The sequence below is a fragment of the Puma concolor genome, chromosome B4 (assembly GCF_028749965.1).
Source record: "Puma concolor isolate L17-30 chromosome B4, mPumCon1.1.hap2, whole genome shotgun sequence".
Classification (NCBI taxonomy): domain Eukaryota; kingdom Metazoa; phylum Chordata; class Mammalia; order Carnivora; family Felidae; genus Puma; species Puma concolor.
Window position 1 is genome coordinate 121845694 of NC_141673.1, and position 20856 is coordinate 121866549.

General features: G+C 40.6%; 1 protein-coding gene across 15 annotated transcripts in view; it reads right to left on the reverse strand.

Annotated features, from left to right (window-relative positions):
* Nucleotides 1-20856, reverse strand: part of ARMC3 (armadillo repeat containing 3) — a 102432-nt gene that overhangs the window by 35874 nt on the left and 45702 nt on the right. For all 15 annotated transcript variants that reach the window (XM_086714766.1, XM_086714761.1, XM_086714760.1 and 12 more), the window contains 2 exons: nt 10818-10970; nt 10612-10717 (listed from right to left, as the gene is read on the reverse strand). In XM_086714766.1, the coding sequence (XP_086570892.1) occupies nt 10612-10717; nt 10818-10970 (259 nt within the window). The remainder of the gene's footprint in view (nt 1-10611; nt 10718-10817; nt 10971-20856) is intronic.

Consider the following 20856-nt stretch of genomic DNA (forward strand, 5'->3'; position numbering starts at 1 on the left):
ATCAGGAAAGAACAACTGTCTTCATTTTACATGGCTGACTTGTCTCCTGATAAAATAGGAATAATGGTCAAGGTGTTCGAATATTCGCAATAAATGGCTTTTGCGGTTACCAAATGTTTCTGTTTAGCCTGGAAATCAGTCTCTTTGCATATCTGCACATGACAAGGGATGCAATCCCAAAGTAATTAGAGGTACCATGTTGTTGGTTTTCTTAACTAAATCATAAAGACGCTGCGTGCTTTCGTGTGACAGCACTTGCTGGGGCTGCCTTATTCTCATCAGCTCTAATGTCACCTTCTTCTGGAGAGGCCATCTTTGACGAGCATTATGTCATTCCCTCGACCCCTTTCACAACCCTGGTGTCATGTGTGCCCCTCTCTCTGACATTGTGCTGTTTTATTTAACTGATGCTGTTATCACTTCTGAAATTACCTTCTTAAAGTTACTCGTATATGGTCTCTGTCTCCCATCCAACACGTAAGTTTCATGACAGCAGTTTCGTGGAAACTTTGTTGTGTTCCCTACGGTATCCCTGCAGCTAAGAACAGACATAAAGAACACTTGGGTACCGGTGAGAGAATTACAAAAGAAACCTAAATTCATAAGTAATAACCTCCTTCACCTTTGAGATAAAACAATAAAAGAGGTCAAGAGCAATCCCATCCTTCCTAGTGGAAGCTTTGTTCCAAACGCCCTAGGATACTAGACAGAGGGTAATTATTCAGATACCCAAAATATAATAGGTAATCTAGGCTCACTTTTCTTTGTTTTATAGTTAAGAGAGAGAAAATTTAGAGAGACTGAGACTTAACTACCAGGCAAGTCAATCAACCAACACAGGATTAAAACTATGGTGGTCTGACTTATAGTCTATAACCTTTTATAACCATCGATCTCTGAAGCTTTAAAAAAGTACGGTGGGGTATTTTTTTCCAGGAAAAAGGAAAAAAAAAAAAAGCGCCAAGATCTACCTGGTTCATTTCATCATTCCTCAGAGAATGAGAAATGAGGTGGGCCATGGGCCATTCTGATATGTAGCATAGTGGGAAATTCTTAGTGACCATTGGATATATTTTTTCCCTTTTCTTTATTCCCTTTATAGAAGGAGGGGGAAGAAGAGGAAGTGGAGGGGGGATAACAGGGAAAGGAAGCTGGGAGAAGAGGAAGGAGGGGAGGAAGGAAAGGAGGAAATGAAAGCTCATGCCTCCCAAGCGCCCTACTGGAGTTCAAGGAGTCATGGCCGTTCCAGTCTGGAAGAATTCAAAGAGATCAGGAAAGCAAAGAAAAGCATTTCAGTGACAATCTGGAAAAGTTCAGACTCGGATACTGAGCAGGAGGCAGAGAGAAAGAGCAGTTGCAGGAGTGCAGACTAGAAGTTTCCACTGTGGCAAACTCCCTAGGGATGTACAGAGCAGTCCGCCTCGGCATAGCTTGACGCCACCGCCGTGACCCTGAGCAAAGACCGTGCCTCTGTTTCCTCATCTGCAACGTGGACCTAACAATAATCCCTGCCTCATGGCACTGCTTCGAGGATTTAGTAATATATTCCATTTCAGGAACTTAGCTTAATGCCTGGCCCGACGGTCATCACCACCATTGTCTACTCCTGTTCAGTGAGCCTCGGTGCAGGGATTTTCCCATATCCTGTCTCGATTTCTCAGACCACGGAAAAACACCATATTTCCAAATTTGCCTGTGTGTATGAAATTCTCATTTTCAAACAACTTTTCGGCTAAGTGGTCAAATCTCCAACACTTGCAGGGCTGGAGCTGGGACATTCTCGGGATCCCACCCAAGCCTTTCCCAGTTAGGTGCAGTCAATGATCAAGAAAAGCCATTTCCAGAGAAGAAGAAAACACACAGAAAATGATTAATATGAAACGTCAAGGATAAGTAAAAATGGAATTTATGTAGGTTTTAACTACTGCTTCAAACTGAGAGGGCAAGAGAAAAAAAAATCGCACAATAATTTGATAGTTTCCTAGGAAAATCAGTACTGCTGGGAATTAAACTGGAAAGAGGTACCAGCAACTTTAAAATCAGGTTAACGCAAATGTTAGCGTCTGCTCTCTGGGTAATAAAAGCAGCATAGATAATTTTCTAATTGATCACTTCATGGGATTCACAGAGCTTCACAAAACTGGTAGCCAATAAAGTTTAAACCGTTTGTGAAAGTTGACTAGACGACAACGAACACAAAATGGGGATATGGCATCAACTTGGTTTACTGCAAAATCCAACTTTTCATTCTTTCTTCAAATCCAGTATGATTTTTTTCCGGCCAGAGAAGGAATCAAGGTAGAAAAGAAAAGTATCCATTCAGTAAACTTGGATGGAAATAACACAAGAATAAATATTAAGGGGCGCCTGGGTGGCTCAGTCAGTTAAGTGTCCAACTCTTGGTTTCAGCTCAGGTCATGATCTCATGGTTCCTGAGATCAAGCCCCGTATTAGGCTCTGTGCTGTCAGCATGGAGGCTGCTTAGGATTCTCTCTCTCCCTCTCTCTCTCTCTCTGCCCCTTCCCCGCTCGTGTTCTCTCTCTCAAAATAAATAAATAAACTTTAAAAGAAAAGAAGAAATTTTAAGTTTACCTCAAAGACTCTTCCCATTTATTTCATCTGTTAACTTCAGAAGTCTTTTAAAATGGTAAATAACACATTTAGTTCTTTGAGGGATCAGCCTTAATACAAAAGTTTAAAACATCCTTATGCACAAAACTGAATTTCCTAAAAGGTTATGAAACTAGCTTATTTATCTTGTAGGTCGCTCATATTGTGAGCATTCTAATTCAAAGGAGGTAGCATCTTACAACAAAGTGATACTAACAGGCATTTTAAAACAAAATATTCTTTTCCAGGGTACACAGTCAAGAGCGAAAAATCAACTCTAGAGTAATTATGATAACGATGCGATTAACTGATGCTGTCCAAGCATATTATATTAATCCTGTGTGGTTATATGGCACGGCACATACTCAGCCACCAGAACTATGAATGTGTCAGAACGTTTTTAAACGACTGCCCCTTACAAAGGACCAAAGACAAACTCAAGCATGAACACTCTGTTAGTGGTAGAATATTCTCTCTTTAAAAGCAACACAATGAAATGCTTGCCAGATCACAATATTTTAATAATGCCTTAAGCTATTACTTTAGACACACCAGAGGGTGTTTCAAATTAAATTAATGTGTCTTCCACTAAAATAAAGAGCAATCTTTCCGTTGCCAATTTTTTGCCCCTCCCCCAACTTCCTCCTTAAGCACCACTAGGGGTCAGTATAAAGACACGGTTCCCTTCACTGCTCGGCAGGGAAAACAGAGCCCTGGAAACATTTTCCCAGGGAAAAACCCTCGCGCAATAAAGACAATAACTGTACAGCTGCAGCATTCTTAAGTCTATCTTAGACTGGACACATCGAGTCTATGACATGAGTTTGCATTTTTCATGAGACCGCATTTTAATTTTGTAAATCACAGTGGATTCGTTCTATAGTCAATGTTTCTTTAGTAACAAAGCAGTCACCGTGACAAGATTACTTCTTCTAAGTGAACCTGTATTGGGCACAAAGTATGCTCTAGAACAGACGTTAACATTTCAAAGGGTGAGGGGCGCCTGGGTGGCTCAGTCGGTTGAGCGCCGACTTCAGCTCAGGTTCGAGCCCCGCGTCGAGCTCCTTCCTGACGGCTGAACCTGGGGCCTGCCTCGGATTCTGTGTCTCCCTCTCTCTCTGCCCCTCCCCCGCTCACATTCTCTCTCTCTCTCTCTCTCTCTCTCTCAAGTAAATAAACATTAAAAAAAAATTTTTTTTTTAAATTTCAAAGGGTGGAATGACACAACTCCAGCCATCTCAAAGCCATACATCCCACCTCTTCCTGTAGAAGGGCGGAGATGGAGGTGAACTTTGTGGCGTTTTGCCAACTTTAAGAGAGACTGTTTTTCCTCCTTCAAAAGGACTCTCGTCATTCGGTGCAGCCCCACATGCACAACACAGGCCATTCTAAGAAACAGCGTTGGTCTATACTTGAGTCTACAAATAAAGAGGTATTTATAAAAATAAATATGTATTACCTTCTCCTCACTCTATTTAATGGGATGGGAATGGAAAAAAAAAAAAAAAAGCTTTGAAAGTGCTTTTTATACACACTACAGAGATTTAACATTCCAAGAAGAAAATCACTTTGGGCCAGACTCTTCCCCGATAACGCCAATGCCAAATGACTGACAGGGAGTCGGGTCACTGTGAATAAATGAAGTCCTTTTCTTGAATTTCTGTGTTAAGTTCTGTCCATGACATACCTTTTAAATGGTTTCTCTACACGTTACATGGCTTTCTTAGGCACGGTACTCTACGAATAATTCTGCTAGGCCTTAAAACTATTCAGTCAATGCTTTATTTTTCCATTAGCGAAGAGTAATACGAAATGACAGGTTATCCACAGATAATAAAAAAAACATTCAAAAGTTCCCAAACTACTCAAACATACACCCGTACAACTTGGGGGCACTGTGGCTCTTTCTGGGATCCCTTTGGGGTATACTCCTTACTTATAGGTCACACAGCAGTAGAAGGGTCCCCACAGAAGAGCTCTTTGACCCTCGTGTCATGGAGACCAGCAGTGGCCCAGTAATCAATCATTTTGGGTGGGGGGGGAAGGAGGGGTGGGTAACCATTATATGTGCTGTCATTTAGAACTCTCTTAAGTCACTGCTGTTGTGGAAAGCCCAAGAAGGGGTACAAAAAATTTAAAAAAAAAAAAAGAAAAGAAAAGAAATGTAGATAAGAAGGTCTCTAAGCTTAAGGGAAATCACCTGGTTCTTCACGGAGGTAACACAGAATAAGCAGGAAGAATCAGGAGTTAGTATGATCTGTGAACAACGGAGACTATAGATTATGTGTTTTCTATGGCAAAACCAGTTATTACCTACTTATCTATGGGTATTAATTGTATTATTACTTTTCATATTTTTTTAAATGTTTTTATTTATTTTTTGAGAGAGAGTGCAAGCGGGGGAGGGACAGAGAGAGAGGGGGACAGAGGATCCTAAGTGGGCTTTGTGATGACAGCGGAGAGCCGGATGCAGGGCTCAAACCCACGAACTGTGGGACCATGACCTGAGCCAAGGTTGGAGGCTAAACCAACTGAGCCACCCAAGCGCCCCTACTTTTTGTATTTTTATTTTATTCCTTGTCTTATTTCCTAAAATAACTGCATCGTTTGAAAGCTATCCTGCCAACAACCATACTATTTTCTAATCTTTTCCTAGTTTACTAATAGCCAACATTCACTTCGTGTTGGAAAGGAAAATGAAAAACATGAAAGTCTTTTTAGTCTTCAGATAACTCAAAACCTCTAATTCTGATCAGATCCAACAGATGGCAGTGATGTTATAAATTAACAGCTTAAAATATTCTTGTAATGTGTGGAATCTGCTCCTCAGAAGAATGTCAACCACGGGTAATAATTCCCTCACTATTTGCGTAAATCATGTACAACTTTAATATGAATAATTGGACAGGAGAGCGCAAGTAAAGATCACCTGAAATTTCGCTGCGATGCTATTTCCTGGACCAAAAATCAACAACTTTCTCCTTTCCAAGAAGTATTACAAATGGAGAATTGTCAGAAAGATTAGCAGTGAACGAAGCAAGGAGAAGTGCCCAAAGTGACTAAATGGGTTACCTTTTCATATGGAATTCATTATTGCTCTTAGGTTTCTTTTTTCATCTATTTCTTCCTACAAGGGTTGTCTTAGCCTTCTCACTTTTTATTTATTCGCTTAAAAATGATTTCACTTTTCTTTCTCCTTCTATCACTTTAAATAAGCAAATATGGGGGCGCCTGGGTGGCGCAGTCGGTTAAGCGTCCGACTTCAGCCAGGTCACGATCTCACGGTCCGTGGGTTCGAGCCCCGCGTCAGGCTCTGGGCTGATGGCTCAGAGCCTGGAGCCTGTTTCCGATTCTGTGTTTCCCTCTCTCTCTGCCCCTCCCCCGCTCATGCTCTGTCTCTCTCTGTCCCAAAAATAAATAAAAGTTGAAAAAAAAAAATTTTAAATAAGCAAATATGGTTAGGGGCACCTGGGTGGTCCGGTCAGTTAAGCGTCTGACTCTTGGTTTCAGCTCAGGTCATGATCTCACAGACCTTGAGATTGAGGCCCACATCGGGCTCTGGGCTCACAGTTCAGAGCCTGTTTGGGATTCTCCCTCCCTTTCCCTCTCTCTCTATGCCACCCCCCAACGTGCTCGCTCATGCTCTCTCTCTCTCTCAAAATAAATAAACATTAAATAAAATAAGTTAATCTGGCTGTTCTTGTCCTTTTTTTCCTATGCCTTCAAATTGTTATTTTTTTTTAAATGTTTGTTTATTTTTGAGAGAGAGTGAGAGTGTACGAGTGGGGAATGGGTAGAGAGAGAGGGGGAACAGAAGATCTGAAGCAGGCACTACACTGTCAGTACAGAGCCCGACACAGGGCTTGAATTCGCCAATGGCAAGATCATGATGAGCCCGTCGGCCACTCAACCAACTGAGCCACCCAGGGGCCCCTCAAATTGTTAATTTTATTTGTGTTCATGGCCTTTCCATATTTTTATCCACTTTAAGTGATCTTTACCCTGCAGATAATAAAGAATGAATAGTACAAATAGAAAAGTCTTAGAGGTAAGTTTCCACTGTTGCTTCTGTGATCCAAATCATGTAAAAACACAACAATACAAACGATCACTTTCTGTTCTCAATTATGGGCATTGGTTGATGTCAGACCTTCTGTTTTTTCACTGTCCTTTCACTTTCCGTCGCATTTTCGGTATAAGTCCACTTTCCCCCCAAAATCCGTTGTTACATAAAGGAAATTATGCCAGCATTACGTGTAATCACAACATACCAGAGATCACTCAATGCATAAAACGGGCCTCCAATTCCAGAAGGTGCCCTGACTTTAAGAATTAGAAATCCAGGGGCTCCTGAGTGGTTCAGTTGGTTGAGCATGTGACTCTCCATTTCTGGTCAGGTCGTGATCTCACAGTTTGTGAGTTTGAACCCAACATCAGGCTCTGTCTGCACTGGCAGCAGAGAGCCTGCTTGGGATTCTCTTTCTCTCTCTCTCTCTCTCTACCCCTCCCCTGCTCTCTCTCAAAATAAATAAATAAACTTGAATAATAAAAAATTAAAAAAAAATAATTAGAAATCCACTTTAGGCACATTGAGATATGAATGTCAGAGAAGAGGTTGTCTTCTAACAAACAAAATTAGTATTCACAATGCTTAATTGCAAATTTTTCTTTTTAATTAGGCTGGCAATTATCAGGTATCCGAACAGCTACCCAGTGCACCTGGAAGACATTAGCTCTGGGTTTTTGCCTTTTCTTACTACTTAGGTGTGGCAGAAAAGCAACATTCTTTCTACCCCCCAATCTCACCCCCGCAGCAGCAGTCACAACTCAGGCCTTCCCCTTCCCCACGTGCCCCCCAGCAGCTAGGAAAAGTGATCCAAGGCCCTGCTTCTAAAACGTGATGCCAGAAATAGTCACCAATGCAGAGTTTAAGCTAATATGTTTTTGTTTTTGTTTTTTTTAATTTTTTTTTTTCAACGTTTATTTATTTTTGGGACAGAGAGAGACAGAGCATGAACGGGGGAGGGGCAGAGAGAGAGGGAGACACAGAATCGGAAACAGGCTCCAGGCTCTGAGCCATCCGCCCAGAGCCCGACGCGGGGCTCGAACTCACGGACCGCGAGATCGTGACCTGGCTGAAGTCGGACGCCTAACCGACTGCGCCACCCAGGCGCCCCTAAGCTAATATGTTTTTAAAGACAATCTGAGTAGAATACACTTTTGATTAAAAATAATCAATCGTGGTTATTGTCTCTTCTGTTTTGGTTCTAATTAATGCTCTAGGAGGCTTGCTAGAAGGATGGGCAATGTGGTTTACTTGTTTTCATTCCTTTTGGTTGACTGCAGAATCTTTGCCAACTCCAGTCTTCAGCATTTGGCACAAATATGTCAAATCTGACTCCATTTCCTCCCCCAAAACATTCATTTTCAGTATCTTTTAGCTCAAAAAGTCCAAAGTAAAAAGTATATAGGTCTCAAGAGAGACAGATATCCATAGCCATAAGAGATATCTCAAGAGACAACCATTTTCATTCACATCCCATGTCCCATTCCAAACACATATTGAAAAAAATGATCAGAATGGACAGTATATAATAGGTTAAAGAAACACCTGCCATTAAAATTTTATAAAAATAAAAATAAATCACAAAAATAAAGAGATGCGTGGCATCATTTAGTCTTAGTTGACCTTTCTATGTTGACAACATGGAACCATAGAGTCGGATGACAAAGTTCTGTGTAACAGATGACTGAATTGCAAGAGAAAGTCTGAAGCAGCCTCTTTCAGAAGCTACTTAACATCCTAATTTTCTATGATTTTGTATAAAACTGTGAAATTATATAAGCCAGGCAAACTCACATCAAATTAAGACATCTATACACTCTGGAGGCCTATTAAAGTATTTTAGATAATATATCAATCTAAATGCACCCAAGATAGAAGTGTTTTAATGTCACTGGTAAGACTTTTCACTGGCACCACTATCCTGGAACAATGCTATTTTCAAATTGCTACTTATTATGACTCAATATTCTAGAAATTTGTGTACTTTCACATAGATAATGATGACCCTGAATTTAGGAGATTGCTATGTCAAAGATTGGAGCTATTAAAGGAACACAGTTTTGTTCTGATGCTTATCCTATTTTGGCTGTATTTTAATCGGGCATTGTTAGATTTTTAGTCATTCCATTAAGATCTCATAAAATACTGTGTGGGAGTAGAGAAAGGGAAAGAAAGGGTAGGAAGGGTAAGAAATAGATTAAGTATATGATGGAGGTAGAGGTAGATTGATTTCAAGTTAGAAAAGAGTAATCTCAGCCACAATGCCATAAAGCAATAATACACAAAAGTTAATAACTTACGTATTGTGATGGTGGATTTTATGTGTCAACTTGACGGGGCGAAACAATACCCAGATAGCTGGTAAAATATTATTTCTGAGTGCATGTGTGAAGGTGTTTCTGGAAGAGGTTAGCATTTGAGTCAGGAGACGGAGTAAAGGTGGCCCTCACCAATGGGGGTGGGCATCATCTAATCCGTTGAGGGTCCGAATGGAATGAAAAGGTGGCAGGGTGAATTGCTCTCTGCCTAAGCTGGAGCATTCATCTTTTCCAGCCTGGGACACTGGCTTCCCCGGCTCTCAGGCTTTCAGATTCACACTGAATTATACCAAGAGATCATCTTTCCTGGTTCCCCAGTTTACAGATGGCAGATGATGAAACTTCTTGGCCTCCATAATCACATAAGCCAGTTCCTATAATAAACCTTCTCATAACTGTATATTATGTCCTATTGGTTCTGTTTCTCTAGAGAATCTTTAATAATAAACATACCAAATGAGATACAGGGAGGGTAAATAATTATTTTATTTATGAACGTTTCTTTCAAGAAGTTCTCGCTCTTTTATAAGGCAATCTTCTATGGAGGAAAGAACACAGATTCCAGATTTAATTTCCAGCTCAGCCATTTTAATAAATGTGCGTACCCAGGAAAATTAGGTAACCTTGCAGAGCCTCGGTTTCCTCATCTGCTGACAGATTATCTTGGTAATTGAAGTTTGTGCTGAATATAGATCACATACCACAGTGCTTAGAATATAGAGGGCACTCCTTTCCAATCTTTCCACATAGTGTTTACCCATAAATATATTGTTTTCCATTGACTTTTTTTTTAATTTTTTTTAACGTTTATTTATTTTTGAGACAGAGAGAGACAGAATATGAATGGGGGAGGGACAGAGAGAGAGGGAGACACAGAATGGGAAGCAGGCTCCAGGCTCTGAGCCATCAGCCCAGAGCCCGACGCGGGGCTCGAACTCACGGACCGCAAGATTGTGACCTGAGCTGAAGTCGGACGTTTAACCGACTGAGCCACCCAGGTGCCCCTCTACTGACTTTTTAAAATGTTTCTAGATTTACCTAATATTTATGTCCTTTTAAAATGGGTCTTGTAGGGGCGCCTGGGTGGCTCAGTCGGGTAAGCGTCCAACTGCAGCTCAGGTCATGATCTCACAGCTCGTGAGTTCTAGCCCCATGTTGGGCTCTGTGCCGACGGCTCAGCCTGGAGCCTGCTTGGGATTTGGATTCTGTGTCTCCCCCTCTTTCTCTCTCTCTCAAAAATAAATAAATAAACTCTAAGAAATAAATAAATAAAACGGATCTTTTAAATTTTCTCTAGATTCATCAAATGTTTCTACAAAGTTGCCTTTAATATTTCCCGTTTTGTTTCTTCTGGAATCGTCCACAAAAGTTAGACTGTGAGCTGAACCAGATGGCTCACCCATTTTCCCAATCGGCCCAGAAGAGTCAAGATTTTGTAGCATCTTTGAAAATCAGGGCCATCTGATGACTCTGACTTTCATAAGGATTCCTGAGGAGTAACCCAAGAGAGAACATCTGAAAGCATATGTAAATTGCCTGGAAAGCCAAAATATTAAAATGAGAACATCTTGGACTGTTAGACACCCCTAAACAAGTCAGCGTTGAGTTTCTCCTTACTTTGCATTAGCGGGATGGCATGTGGTTAGATTGGCCAGGGCCAGGGAGGCGGCCTCCCTCACTTCTTCACTGTCACTCTTCAGCAGCAGGATTAACTGTGGAATCCCTACAGAAAAAGAGGGGGAAGATGTGGTTTTGTGAATACCCAGCTAAACTACAACTGGGGACCTAAAAATGTTCGAAATGGTTTTTTCTGCTTTGCTTACCCTGGTTATTGAAAAATTCCTTGCTGCCCGTATTCTCACACATTGCCGAGATCGCTTGGGAAGCGGCAATTTTAGTTCCGTCGTTTTCAGAGCCCAAAAGGGCTACGAGGCATTTTTCAACCCCTTGTTCGTGAAAAAGTTTTCTATTTTCAGCTTTCATAAACCAAAAGGAAAAAAATTAATCAGGATTTTGCCGCAAAAAACCATGCAAGGGTAACTACTTCCTCATCTAAAATGTGACAGGAGGTTCCAACTGTTTCTTAGCCTCAGTCACAAAGCTCTACACTAAATAAAATATTCCCCCACTCGACCTCTAGAACACAGTGACTATACAAAGTGACTTATGAATATTAAAACTTAAGTTCCTGTTCCCTTGTATGATATCAGTACTAGGGCAAAGAAAATTCTACGATAAGAAAGAGGCAAGTTTCAGATTTAGCGAAAATTTATTTAACGCCAGTCATGCTGCCTGTCACGGTGCCGTGTTCACACAATGCTGTCTTCTCACTAAGGACAAAACCCTGTTTGGGGCGCCTGGGTGACTCAGTCGGTGAAGCGCCTAATACTAGATTCGGGCTCTGGTCACGATCTCCCAGTTTATGAGTTCGAGCTCACACGGGGCTCCGTGCTGGCAGGGTGGACCCTGCTTGGGATTCTCTCTCTCCCTCTCTCTGCCCCTCCCCAGCTCTGTCTCTCTCTTTCTCTCAAAGTAAATGAATAAAGACTTTTTTTTTTTTTTAGAAAGGACAAAACCCTGTTTATTTGATGTTTATTTAAAAAATTTTTTTTCAACGTTTATTTATTTTTGGGACAGAGAGAGACAGAGCATGAACGGGGGAGGGGCAGAGAGAGAGGGAGACACAGAATCGGAAACAGGCTCCAGGCTCCGAGCCATCAGCCCAGAGCCCGACACGGGGCTCGAACTCACGGACCGCGAGATCGTGACCTGGCTGAAGTCGGACGCTTAACCAACTGCGCCACTCAGGCGCCCCTGATGTTTATTTTAAATACAAAACTCAACATTTGAAGAATGCCTAGACATACAAACTGGCATGCTGGAGACTCAAGAGAAAAGGAGAGAAGTAGAGAAAGTAAAAAAGAGTAAAAGAGAATGAGCCCAAGTCTTCGGGGTTTATAATCTTATATCAAAAAATCATAATCATTTTTATCTCAAGTTACAATAAATGCTGTTGCAGCAAAAATTACAATAAATATTTAATTGCTAAATTACCATTGATATAACCTAAACATACATTAGCGTGTTTTTTTTTATTTGAAAACAAATAAAATTGTGACTCTAAGAACATACCATGATATTCACCCCATTATGAAACACTTAATTAAAAATCAAAGTATTTTCAATGTTCTTTTTGTTCCTTACTGTTTTTCTCTTGATTTCCTTTCATTTTTTTTAAATAAATGACAACCTCATTACTATACTAAGCAAGCACTGCATTAAACTAAATTAGAACGTTAAAACTTCATTTTTTTGTTTTGTGTTCTCCAGCTATTTTTTAATTTTAATTTTTATTATTTTAATGTTTTTATTTTTAGAGAGAGAGAGACCGTTTTTATTTTTAGAGAGAGAGCAGGGCAGAGGGGGAGAGAGAGAGAGAGAGACGGAATCTTAAGACAGAATCTCCATGCTGTCAGGTCAGAGCCCGATGTGGGGCTTGATCTCACAAACCATGAGATCATGACCTGAGCCAAAATCAAGAGTCACATGATCAACAAACTGAGCCATCCAGGCATCCCGTAAGTTACTCTTTATTAAAGGCATGTACTAGAAAAAATATATATTAAACCAAACTCAATTTTAATGCCGTAAGAGGAATCAGAGACTAGTTTGAAAAGAACCAGCTTACAAATAATTCTTTGCTAATTTGTTTACAGTCCTCCAAAAAGCCTCATCGTAGGTTTGACTTTCCATTAATTACCCTTTGAAGTCAATTTACGTGGTTAAAATAGAAGGACGTGTAAGATATGCTCTTAGGATGTTGATATACATAAGAGGAGACTATTCTGTTAGAATAAAAAATCTCTGCAAAAACCGCCCTACTCATTTCGATCGTATGTGACTTCTGCACGAGGAACTAATTCATCGTTTACATATATTACAACTAACTTGTGTTTCTAGGAATATTCTCAGAACTTATCATAACTGCTTGTCCACTTTAAAGTTAATAGAGGATCTCTGTCTTCTTTTAACCGTGAGTTTTTTCAAATTGCCCCCTTTTTCGCGGAAGCGGAACCACACTCACATGTCACCACCTTGGCAATCACTTTTGGCCTTTGTTCATTCCAAACACAGCAACCTGGTCACAACTGGCACTGGCTACATCACTAACACTTCTGTTCATTTGTCTTAAACCAATTATGAACCATGTCCTGTAATCCTATCGTTTTAATCCCTTGCTCCTTTTACTTAAACTGAGGATTCAGGGGCGCCTGGGTGGCGCAGTCGGTTAAGCGTCCGACTTCAGCCAGGTCACGATCTCGCGGTCCGTGAGTTCGAGCCCCACGTCGGGCTCTGGGCTGATGGCTCAGAGCCTGGAGCCTGTTTCCGATTCTGTGTCTCCCTCTCTCTCTGCCCCTCCCCCGTTCATGCTCTGTCTCTCTCTGTCCCAAAAATAAATAAACGTTGAAAAAAAATTTAAAAAAAAAAAAAAAAAAAAACTGAGGATTCAGGCAGGTCATGACTGTTTTACTCTTGTAAATGGTGCGATTAATACTTAAATCTCAAGTATGTGGCTTCTGAAAGGTTTTAAAATATATGTAGTCCTGATTAGTATTCCCTGAATAAAAAAGATCTGAAACTCTTCTAGAGTCTTTGACCTAAAATGCTTAGATTTATAATTAAGATTTCCCTGATAGCTCTAAATTAACTTTACTAAACAGAACACTCTGAGCATAAGTTCTACCAGGAAAATCAGCCAGAAGAATTAATTTGTCAAGACTAACTTTGGAGTATGTGGTTGTCGCATTCAAAAACCAGTATATACACAATTCTTGGAAATATTTTTTTTAAAAATAATCTAAATACCACGGGCAATTAGTTTCTGAGCCCTGCTGGGAGTGTTCTCAAAATCCAGCTGCGTTCACCAAACCTCAAAAGTGCTGACTGCAGTGTGGCCATAATAGATTTAAAAGATGAATTAACATATTAACCAAGTACCTTCACTGAATTGCTGCACCGAGAAGTAAAGTATTTATGTTTTAATTATACAGATAATAAAGATGGCAAGGTAATTATGCTACTAATAGAGTAATGTCCTTTAAAGATAACATTTGTGCAGTATCACTAAAATAAAAAGCGTGAGGCTTTGTAACTGGAAATAAATCTGCACGTAATGATGCTTTTCTTCACCCGCTCTCGGGAAGTTGCTATGGCGCCACCTTTGCTCCTGCTGAGATGTTAATGTCAGTTCATAAACCTCCTGGCAACGTGGTAATTAACACCTTCCTCCTCCCGGTCCCAGGTCAAAAACTGACTGATCTGGGCTTTCGACTGTGGGGATGCATGTTAAAAAGTACTCAACAAACAAAACTTAAAGAATGTGTATTAAGGGGCGCCGGGTGGCTCAACGGGTTAAGCGTCCGTCCGACTTTGGCTCAGGTTATGATCACACGGTTGTGAGTTCGAGCCCCCCATCGGTCTCTGTGCTGAAGCTCAGAGTTCAGAGCCTGGGGCCTGCTTCGGATTCTGTGTCTCCCTCTCTCTGCCCCTCCCTTGCTCTCTCTCTCTCAAAAATAAATAAACATTAAAAAAAATTTTTTTTAAAGAATATGTATTATGTGTCTGTGTGTTTTTGACGTGCAATGACAATGCATTCCCTAACTTACAAAACATTTTTGATGATGAAAAAGTAAGAAAGAAAGTTTTACGTGAATACTGATGGTTACATTATTCTTAATAACAGGATAAGGAGCAATATTTGTGAAAACCTACTTATAAATGGAGTTCTCTAACTGTGCAAATATCTTCTCTCATTCAGTAGGTTGTCTTTTAGTCTTGGTGATTGTTCCCTATGCTGTGCAGAAGCTTTTCATTTTGATGTAGTCCCAATAGCTTATTTTTGCGTTTGTTTCCCTTGCCTCGGAGACATCTAGAAAAATGTGGCTACAGCTGATGTCAGAGAAATTACTGCCTGTGCTCTCTTCTGGGGTTTTCTAACTGTGGAAAATTATTTTGAGACTTCATGATTATTTACTTCCAATACAGAAATATTAGGAGAGAACTTTGTTATTCCTTAGTAAGTTTTTAGTTTTTCATTGTCACTAGTTAATATAAAATAAAGCATCCTAGATCTGCCTGGGTCTGGCAGAAAGAAGTCAAGGCAGGCAACATTTGGTATAAAGAGGGGTAGACAAGAAACACAGGTAGGGCTTGAAAAGAAGGCACAGTATAGAAGGGAGGCAGGGAAGAAGAGGTGCTTATTGTCGATCTGGCCAAGTAAACAGCGTAAGGAAGTAAATAAACAACAAATAGAAGAGATCATCAGGTAAACGATGCGGCTGTAGGATTTAGGAGTTGGGAAGTCGATGTCAAATCCTACAAGGACTGTTTTGGCAGAATGGGAGAAGCTGAAGTCTCATGCAGTCAGTCGAGGGATGGAGATGAGACGAAGGGGTGAAGTTATTTAAAATTAACTAGTCTTTCAAAGAGGTTGATTGAGAAGAAAAGGGGGGAAAGATGGGGCTGTGGGTCTGGGACAAGTCGGGAAGAAACAAATTTCTGTAAACTACTCCTGGTCAATGAACAATTATGGGCTCCTCAGAATGTTCTAAATTTGTATCAGTTTCCTTCTATATAACCACTAGGACCAGGAGAAAATAGCACCCCAGTGTTGTAATGCCACATTAGTGGGAAAGCCTCATCATCATCCAAAACTGGGCTAAAGGACTCCATTGCCGTCTCAGTTGGCGGGGTAAATAAGCAAGGGCATCCTGCAGGTCTTGTCTGATTATTGTAACTAGGCCTAGTTGATGAAAAAAAAACCCATCAAAACATTAAAAACCACAATTGGGAATGTGTAATAGGTATGGAAGAAAGAGAACAGAGACGGGCTAAAATAATAAATATTCCTGGGGGGGAAAAAAAAACAGTAAATAAAACAAAAGTAATAACCAAAAGTATAATAGGAAAAAAGTTTCCTGAGTTAGAAAACAAAAAACAAATCCCAAACCACGATTCAGTAGATGACAAGACTTTTCTGTTTCAGGCAGAGAGAGAGGGTGGGTATGTGTCAGACACATTTTGACAAAGTTTTTTTTTAACTTATAGGATAAGGGATTCAGCACAAATACAAAAAGAAAATATTTTCTATAAAGAAGAATGGAAATCAGACTGCCCTTAGACTCAGACGCTACAAAAACAAGGTTCGTAGAAAATTGGAGAAAATGCTGTGATATAACAGTTCCAGACCCAGCCAAACTGTCCTATGTGCTTTTTTCCTAAATAAAATCTTAAGAATGGGTATGTTTTATCATGAGAAATTTACAATGTACATTGAAGTGGATTTCAATATGTAAATAACAATAAGTGTGGAAAAATTTGAGTGTATAATGGCAAAATGATCCATAAAAAAGAGAATTATATAGATTTTTTAAAATGTATTTATGTATTCACTTTTTATAGAAAGAATGCATGGGAGAGAGAGGCAGAAGGAGAGAGAGAGAAAGAGAGAGAGAATCTCAAGCAGGCTCCACACTCAGCCTGGTGCGGAACTCGATCCCACAACCCGATCGTGACCTGAGCTGAAATCAAGAATCAGATGCTCAACTCACTGAGCCACCCAGGTGCCCCCAAACTACATAGATTTTTAGAGAGGAGAATCTATAACCCCACTATGAAATTTACAAACATCAGGAAAGGGAAGAGTTATGGAAGCAAAAAAGTTAAATGTCTTCAATAACTATAGCCACTCTATCTTTAAAAAAATCATTTAAAATTTCCTTTCATCTATATAACAAAAAAAGGAGGAAAGCAAAGAAGACAACATAGAAAAATGAAAAGCCGAAAACAGCAAACACGGTCAGGAAGAAGGTGAAACAAATACTATAGTTGTGGAAATAAACCTAACAATGGTTCATCCCCTTGCCTCTGGATCTAGCGAGTGATGGTTTCACAACATTGCTAATCTGTGGGGACCTCGCTATCCCTTGTTTGTTCCCTTAACCCTGACTGTACTTCTGAAAGTAGTCCCTTCATGTGTCCTTTTATTTAACTCATCTGGAGTTTAAAGAGCTGGTAGTACCCCTTTTTGTCTAGTCAACAAGTATCTATTCCCTTATTTTATTCATTGTTTACCTTTATCTTCTAGAACAGTGCCTTGCATATAGCAGGCATACAATAAATATTTGCTAAGTAGTGGGCAAAGAGCATACTTTTTCTTTAAAATTTTTTTTTTTCAACGTTTATTTATTTTTGGGACAGAGAGAGACAGAGCATGAACGGGGGAGGGGCAGAGAGAGAGGGAGACACAGAATCGGAAACAGGCTCCAGGCTCTGAGCCATCAGCCCAGAGCCCGACGTGGGGCTCGAACTCACGGACCGCGAGATCGTGACCTGGCTGAAGTCGGACGCTTAACCGACTGCGCCACCCAGGCGCCCCGAGCATACTTTTTCAAGATCTCATAGAAGACTCGTATCCATAGATCATATACTAGGCCTCGGTGACAATGCAATATTATTTTCAAAGCAAAACTTGCATTTTTTAAACTACAAATTAAAAAAATGTTAGAATTTAAAATGGGAGACTTTGAACTCTGGGTCCTGCTGGAGAAATGGGATCTGGGGCTCACTGTAGGTCTTTCACTCAAGGGTTGGTCCAGTTTGCTGATATGGTCAAAATGCTGATTAAAATCCTTGCTTCATAAAACTGAAATTGAAAATAATCCTACGATAACCAAATCTTTATATTACATAAAATGATGGTGCATGTTTTTAAAATGCTGTTCGTAATATACATCACTCCACTTCAAAGAGGATATCATGAGTAAGAGAAAATCCAGAAAAAGTAAGAGAATGATTACAGGATAGCATAAGGACATGGTGTATGGGGAAAGGCTAACTGAAGATTCTTCAGTCTGGAAAAATAATGGTTAAAGGAAACATGAAAAAAAAAAATCACAAATGGCATAGATGAAATCAATACAGATTTAGTCATTTGATTCTAAAATAGTGAGGAGACACAATTTGCAACCGGGATGTAGTCATTTTAGAACTAACATAAGGAAGTAGATTCATAAAACATTAAGTGCCAGATGGGATTTAAAGACTATCTGGTTGAGTTTCTTTGTATTACAAATAAAGAATGGATTTCACCAAATGGTGCTAGGAAAACTGGATTTCCACACGCAAGAGAATGAAGTTGGACCCTACCACACCATACACAAAAACAACTCAAAAATGGATCAAAGACCTAAACATAAGAGATAAAACTATAAAATTCTTACAAGAAAACATAGGGGAAATTTTTCATGACATTGGATTTGTTAATGATTTTTTGGATATAACACCAACAGCATAGGAAACGAAAGAAAAACGAGAGAAATTGGACTCCCCCAGAATTAAAAACAGTGCGTCAAAGGACACGATCAATAGTATGAAAAGGCAACCCACGGAATGGGAGAACATGTTTGCAAACCATACATCTGATAAGGAGTTAATATCCCGAGTATAGAAAGAACTCCTACAACTCAATAACAACCTGGTTAAAAAAAAAAAGGCGGGGGGGGGGGGGGGCAAAGGATTTAAATAGACCTTTCTCCAAAGAAAATAAGCACATGGAAAAAAAAGCTCAACGTCACTGATCATTAGAGAAATACAAATTAAAACACAGTGAGACACCACTTCACACACATGAGTATGGCTACTAACTAACTAACTAACTAAATAAATAAAACAGCAAGTGTGGGTGAGAATGTGGAGAATTGGAACGCTTGTGCCCTGTTGGCGGGCGTGTAACATGGGTGCAGCTGCTGTGGAAAACAGTATGCAGTTCCTCAACATATTTAACACAGAATTACCATATGATCCAGCAATTCCAGTCATGAGTATATACCCAAAATAACGGAAAGCAGGGACTTGAAAAGCTATTTGTATATGTATGTTCATAGCAGCATCATTCACAATAGCCAAGCAGTAGAAGAAACCCAAGTGTCCATTAACAGATGAACAGGTCAACAAAATGTGATGTATACATACAGAATACTATGTAGCCTTAAAAGGGAAGGAAGTTCTTTTTTTTTAATTTTTTTTTTTTACATTTATTCATTTTTGAGAGACAGAGCACAAGCAGGGGAGGGGCAGAGAGAGAGAGGGAGACACAGAATCCGAAGCGGGTTCCAGGCTCCCAGCTGTCAGCACAGAGCCCGACGCGGGGCTCGAACTCACAAACCACGAGATCATGACCTGAGCCGAAGTCCGATGCACAACCGACTGAGCCACCCAGGCGCCCCGAAGGGGAAGGAAGTTCTGATGCATGCTGGAACATGGAGGAACCTGAGATGGGTCACGCAGAGTGAAATAAGCCAGTCACCAAAGGACACATATTTTACAGTTCCACTTGTATCAGTACTTAGAATAGTCAAAATCACAGAAACAGAAAGGGTGGTGGTTGGCGGGGACTACAGGGAGGGAGAAGTGGGGAGTTCTTGTTTCATAGTACAAGCTGTCTGTTCTGCAAGACGAAAAGAGCTCTGGAGATGGATGGTGGAGACGGCGGCCCAACAGCGTGAATGTACTTAATACCGCTGAGCTTAAAAATAGTTAAGACGCTAAATTTAACATTATGTATATCTTGCTACCATTTTTTTTTTTTAAAGAGTAGAACTCATTTCCTTTCCTTTAATCAAAACCAGCTTCTCTTCTTGAGTTCCCCATTTCTGTGAATGGCACCATTCTACTCCCAGCTGTCCTAGCCAGAAACCTGGTCTTGTCCTTGACATCACCTTCTTCCTCCTCCAACCCACGTGGTCACTCATCGAACACTTATGGACCCTCCCGATGTGCCGAGCACTGTCATGGGGGTTCTCCTTGCAAATGTCTGTTTCAGGAAACTTTCACCTTCCACCTAGATGACCACAGCAGTCCTCTTCCTGGTCTTTCTGGGTCCGGTCCAGCACACTTCGAATCTCTCCCCCGCTTTGCAGCAAGAGAGCTCTTTCTTTTAAAAGTGAGCATCTGCAATGGTCCCCCACCTTTCTAAGCCACTTCAATGGCTCTTTGTTGCCTTCAAAATAAGGTCCAAAGTCCTTCCTTGGCTTATATCGCGTATTAGCATCTGGCTCCTCATTACTTCCACAGCCATCACTTTCAATTTTCTGCTGCATTCTATTCACCAGCCGTTCTGAAAACTTTCAGTTCTAGAATTTACCATGCTCTGTCCCTCCTCTGGCCATTATACCCTGTTCCTTCTCCTTTAGAGCACTGGTGATCCTTCCCCATCCCACCAGGACCTTCTTTGCCCAGACAATTTCTATTATTTACTTTATGTCCTGGCTGGTAAATTACTCATGTCGGGAAAACCTATCTGATCCAACCTGACTTTAGGTGGCCCTCCCAGGTGATCCTGTCCTTCCACCATCAAGCACAGTGTGATCATCTGCTTCCTTGCCCCTTCTGGGTTTATTGACCCAAAGTGGGGGGCTCGATAAATAATTAGTAAATGAATTAGTAAATAGGTCCAGAGAGGCTGTGGTTCATTCATAGTTACAACTTAGGTCATCGCACTGCAGGTAGCGGGACCAGTGGTAAAACTAGACCACCAGGGACTCCCCACCCAGGGATCTTCCCACTGCTACGTCACACGATGGGTCATAAATTCATGAAACTCACTATCCCAAGAGGGGCTGTGACCGGCTTTAAATGGTCCAACCACACAAAAGAGAAGTCGCAAAAATTTTGGCTTTGATATCGTCTGTCTCTTGCCATCGTCCTCTCTTTCGGTCTCAGACAGCTAAGAAGACCTGGGATAGCTGGAAAACAGAACTGACCAGGCGCAATAAGGTCGAAGTTCCATTTGATAGAACACCG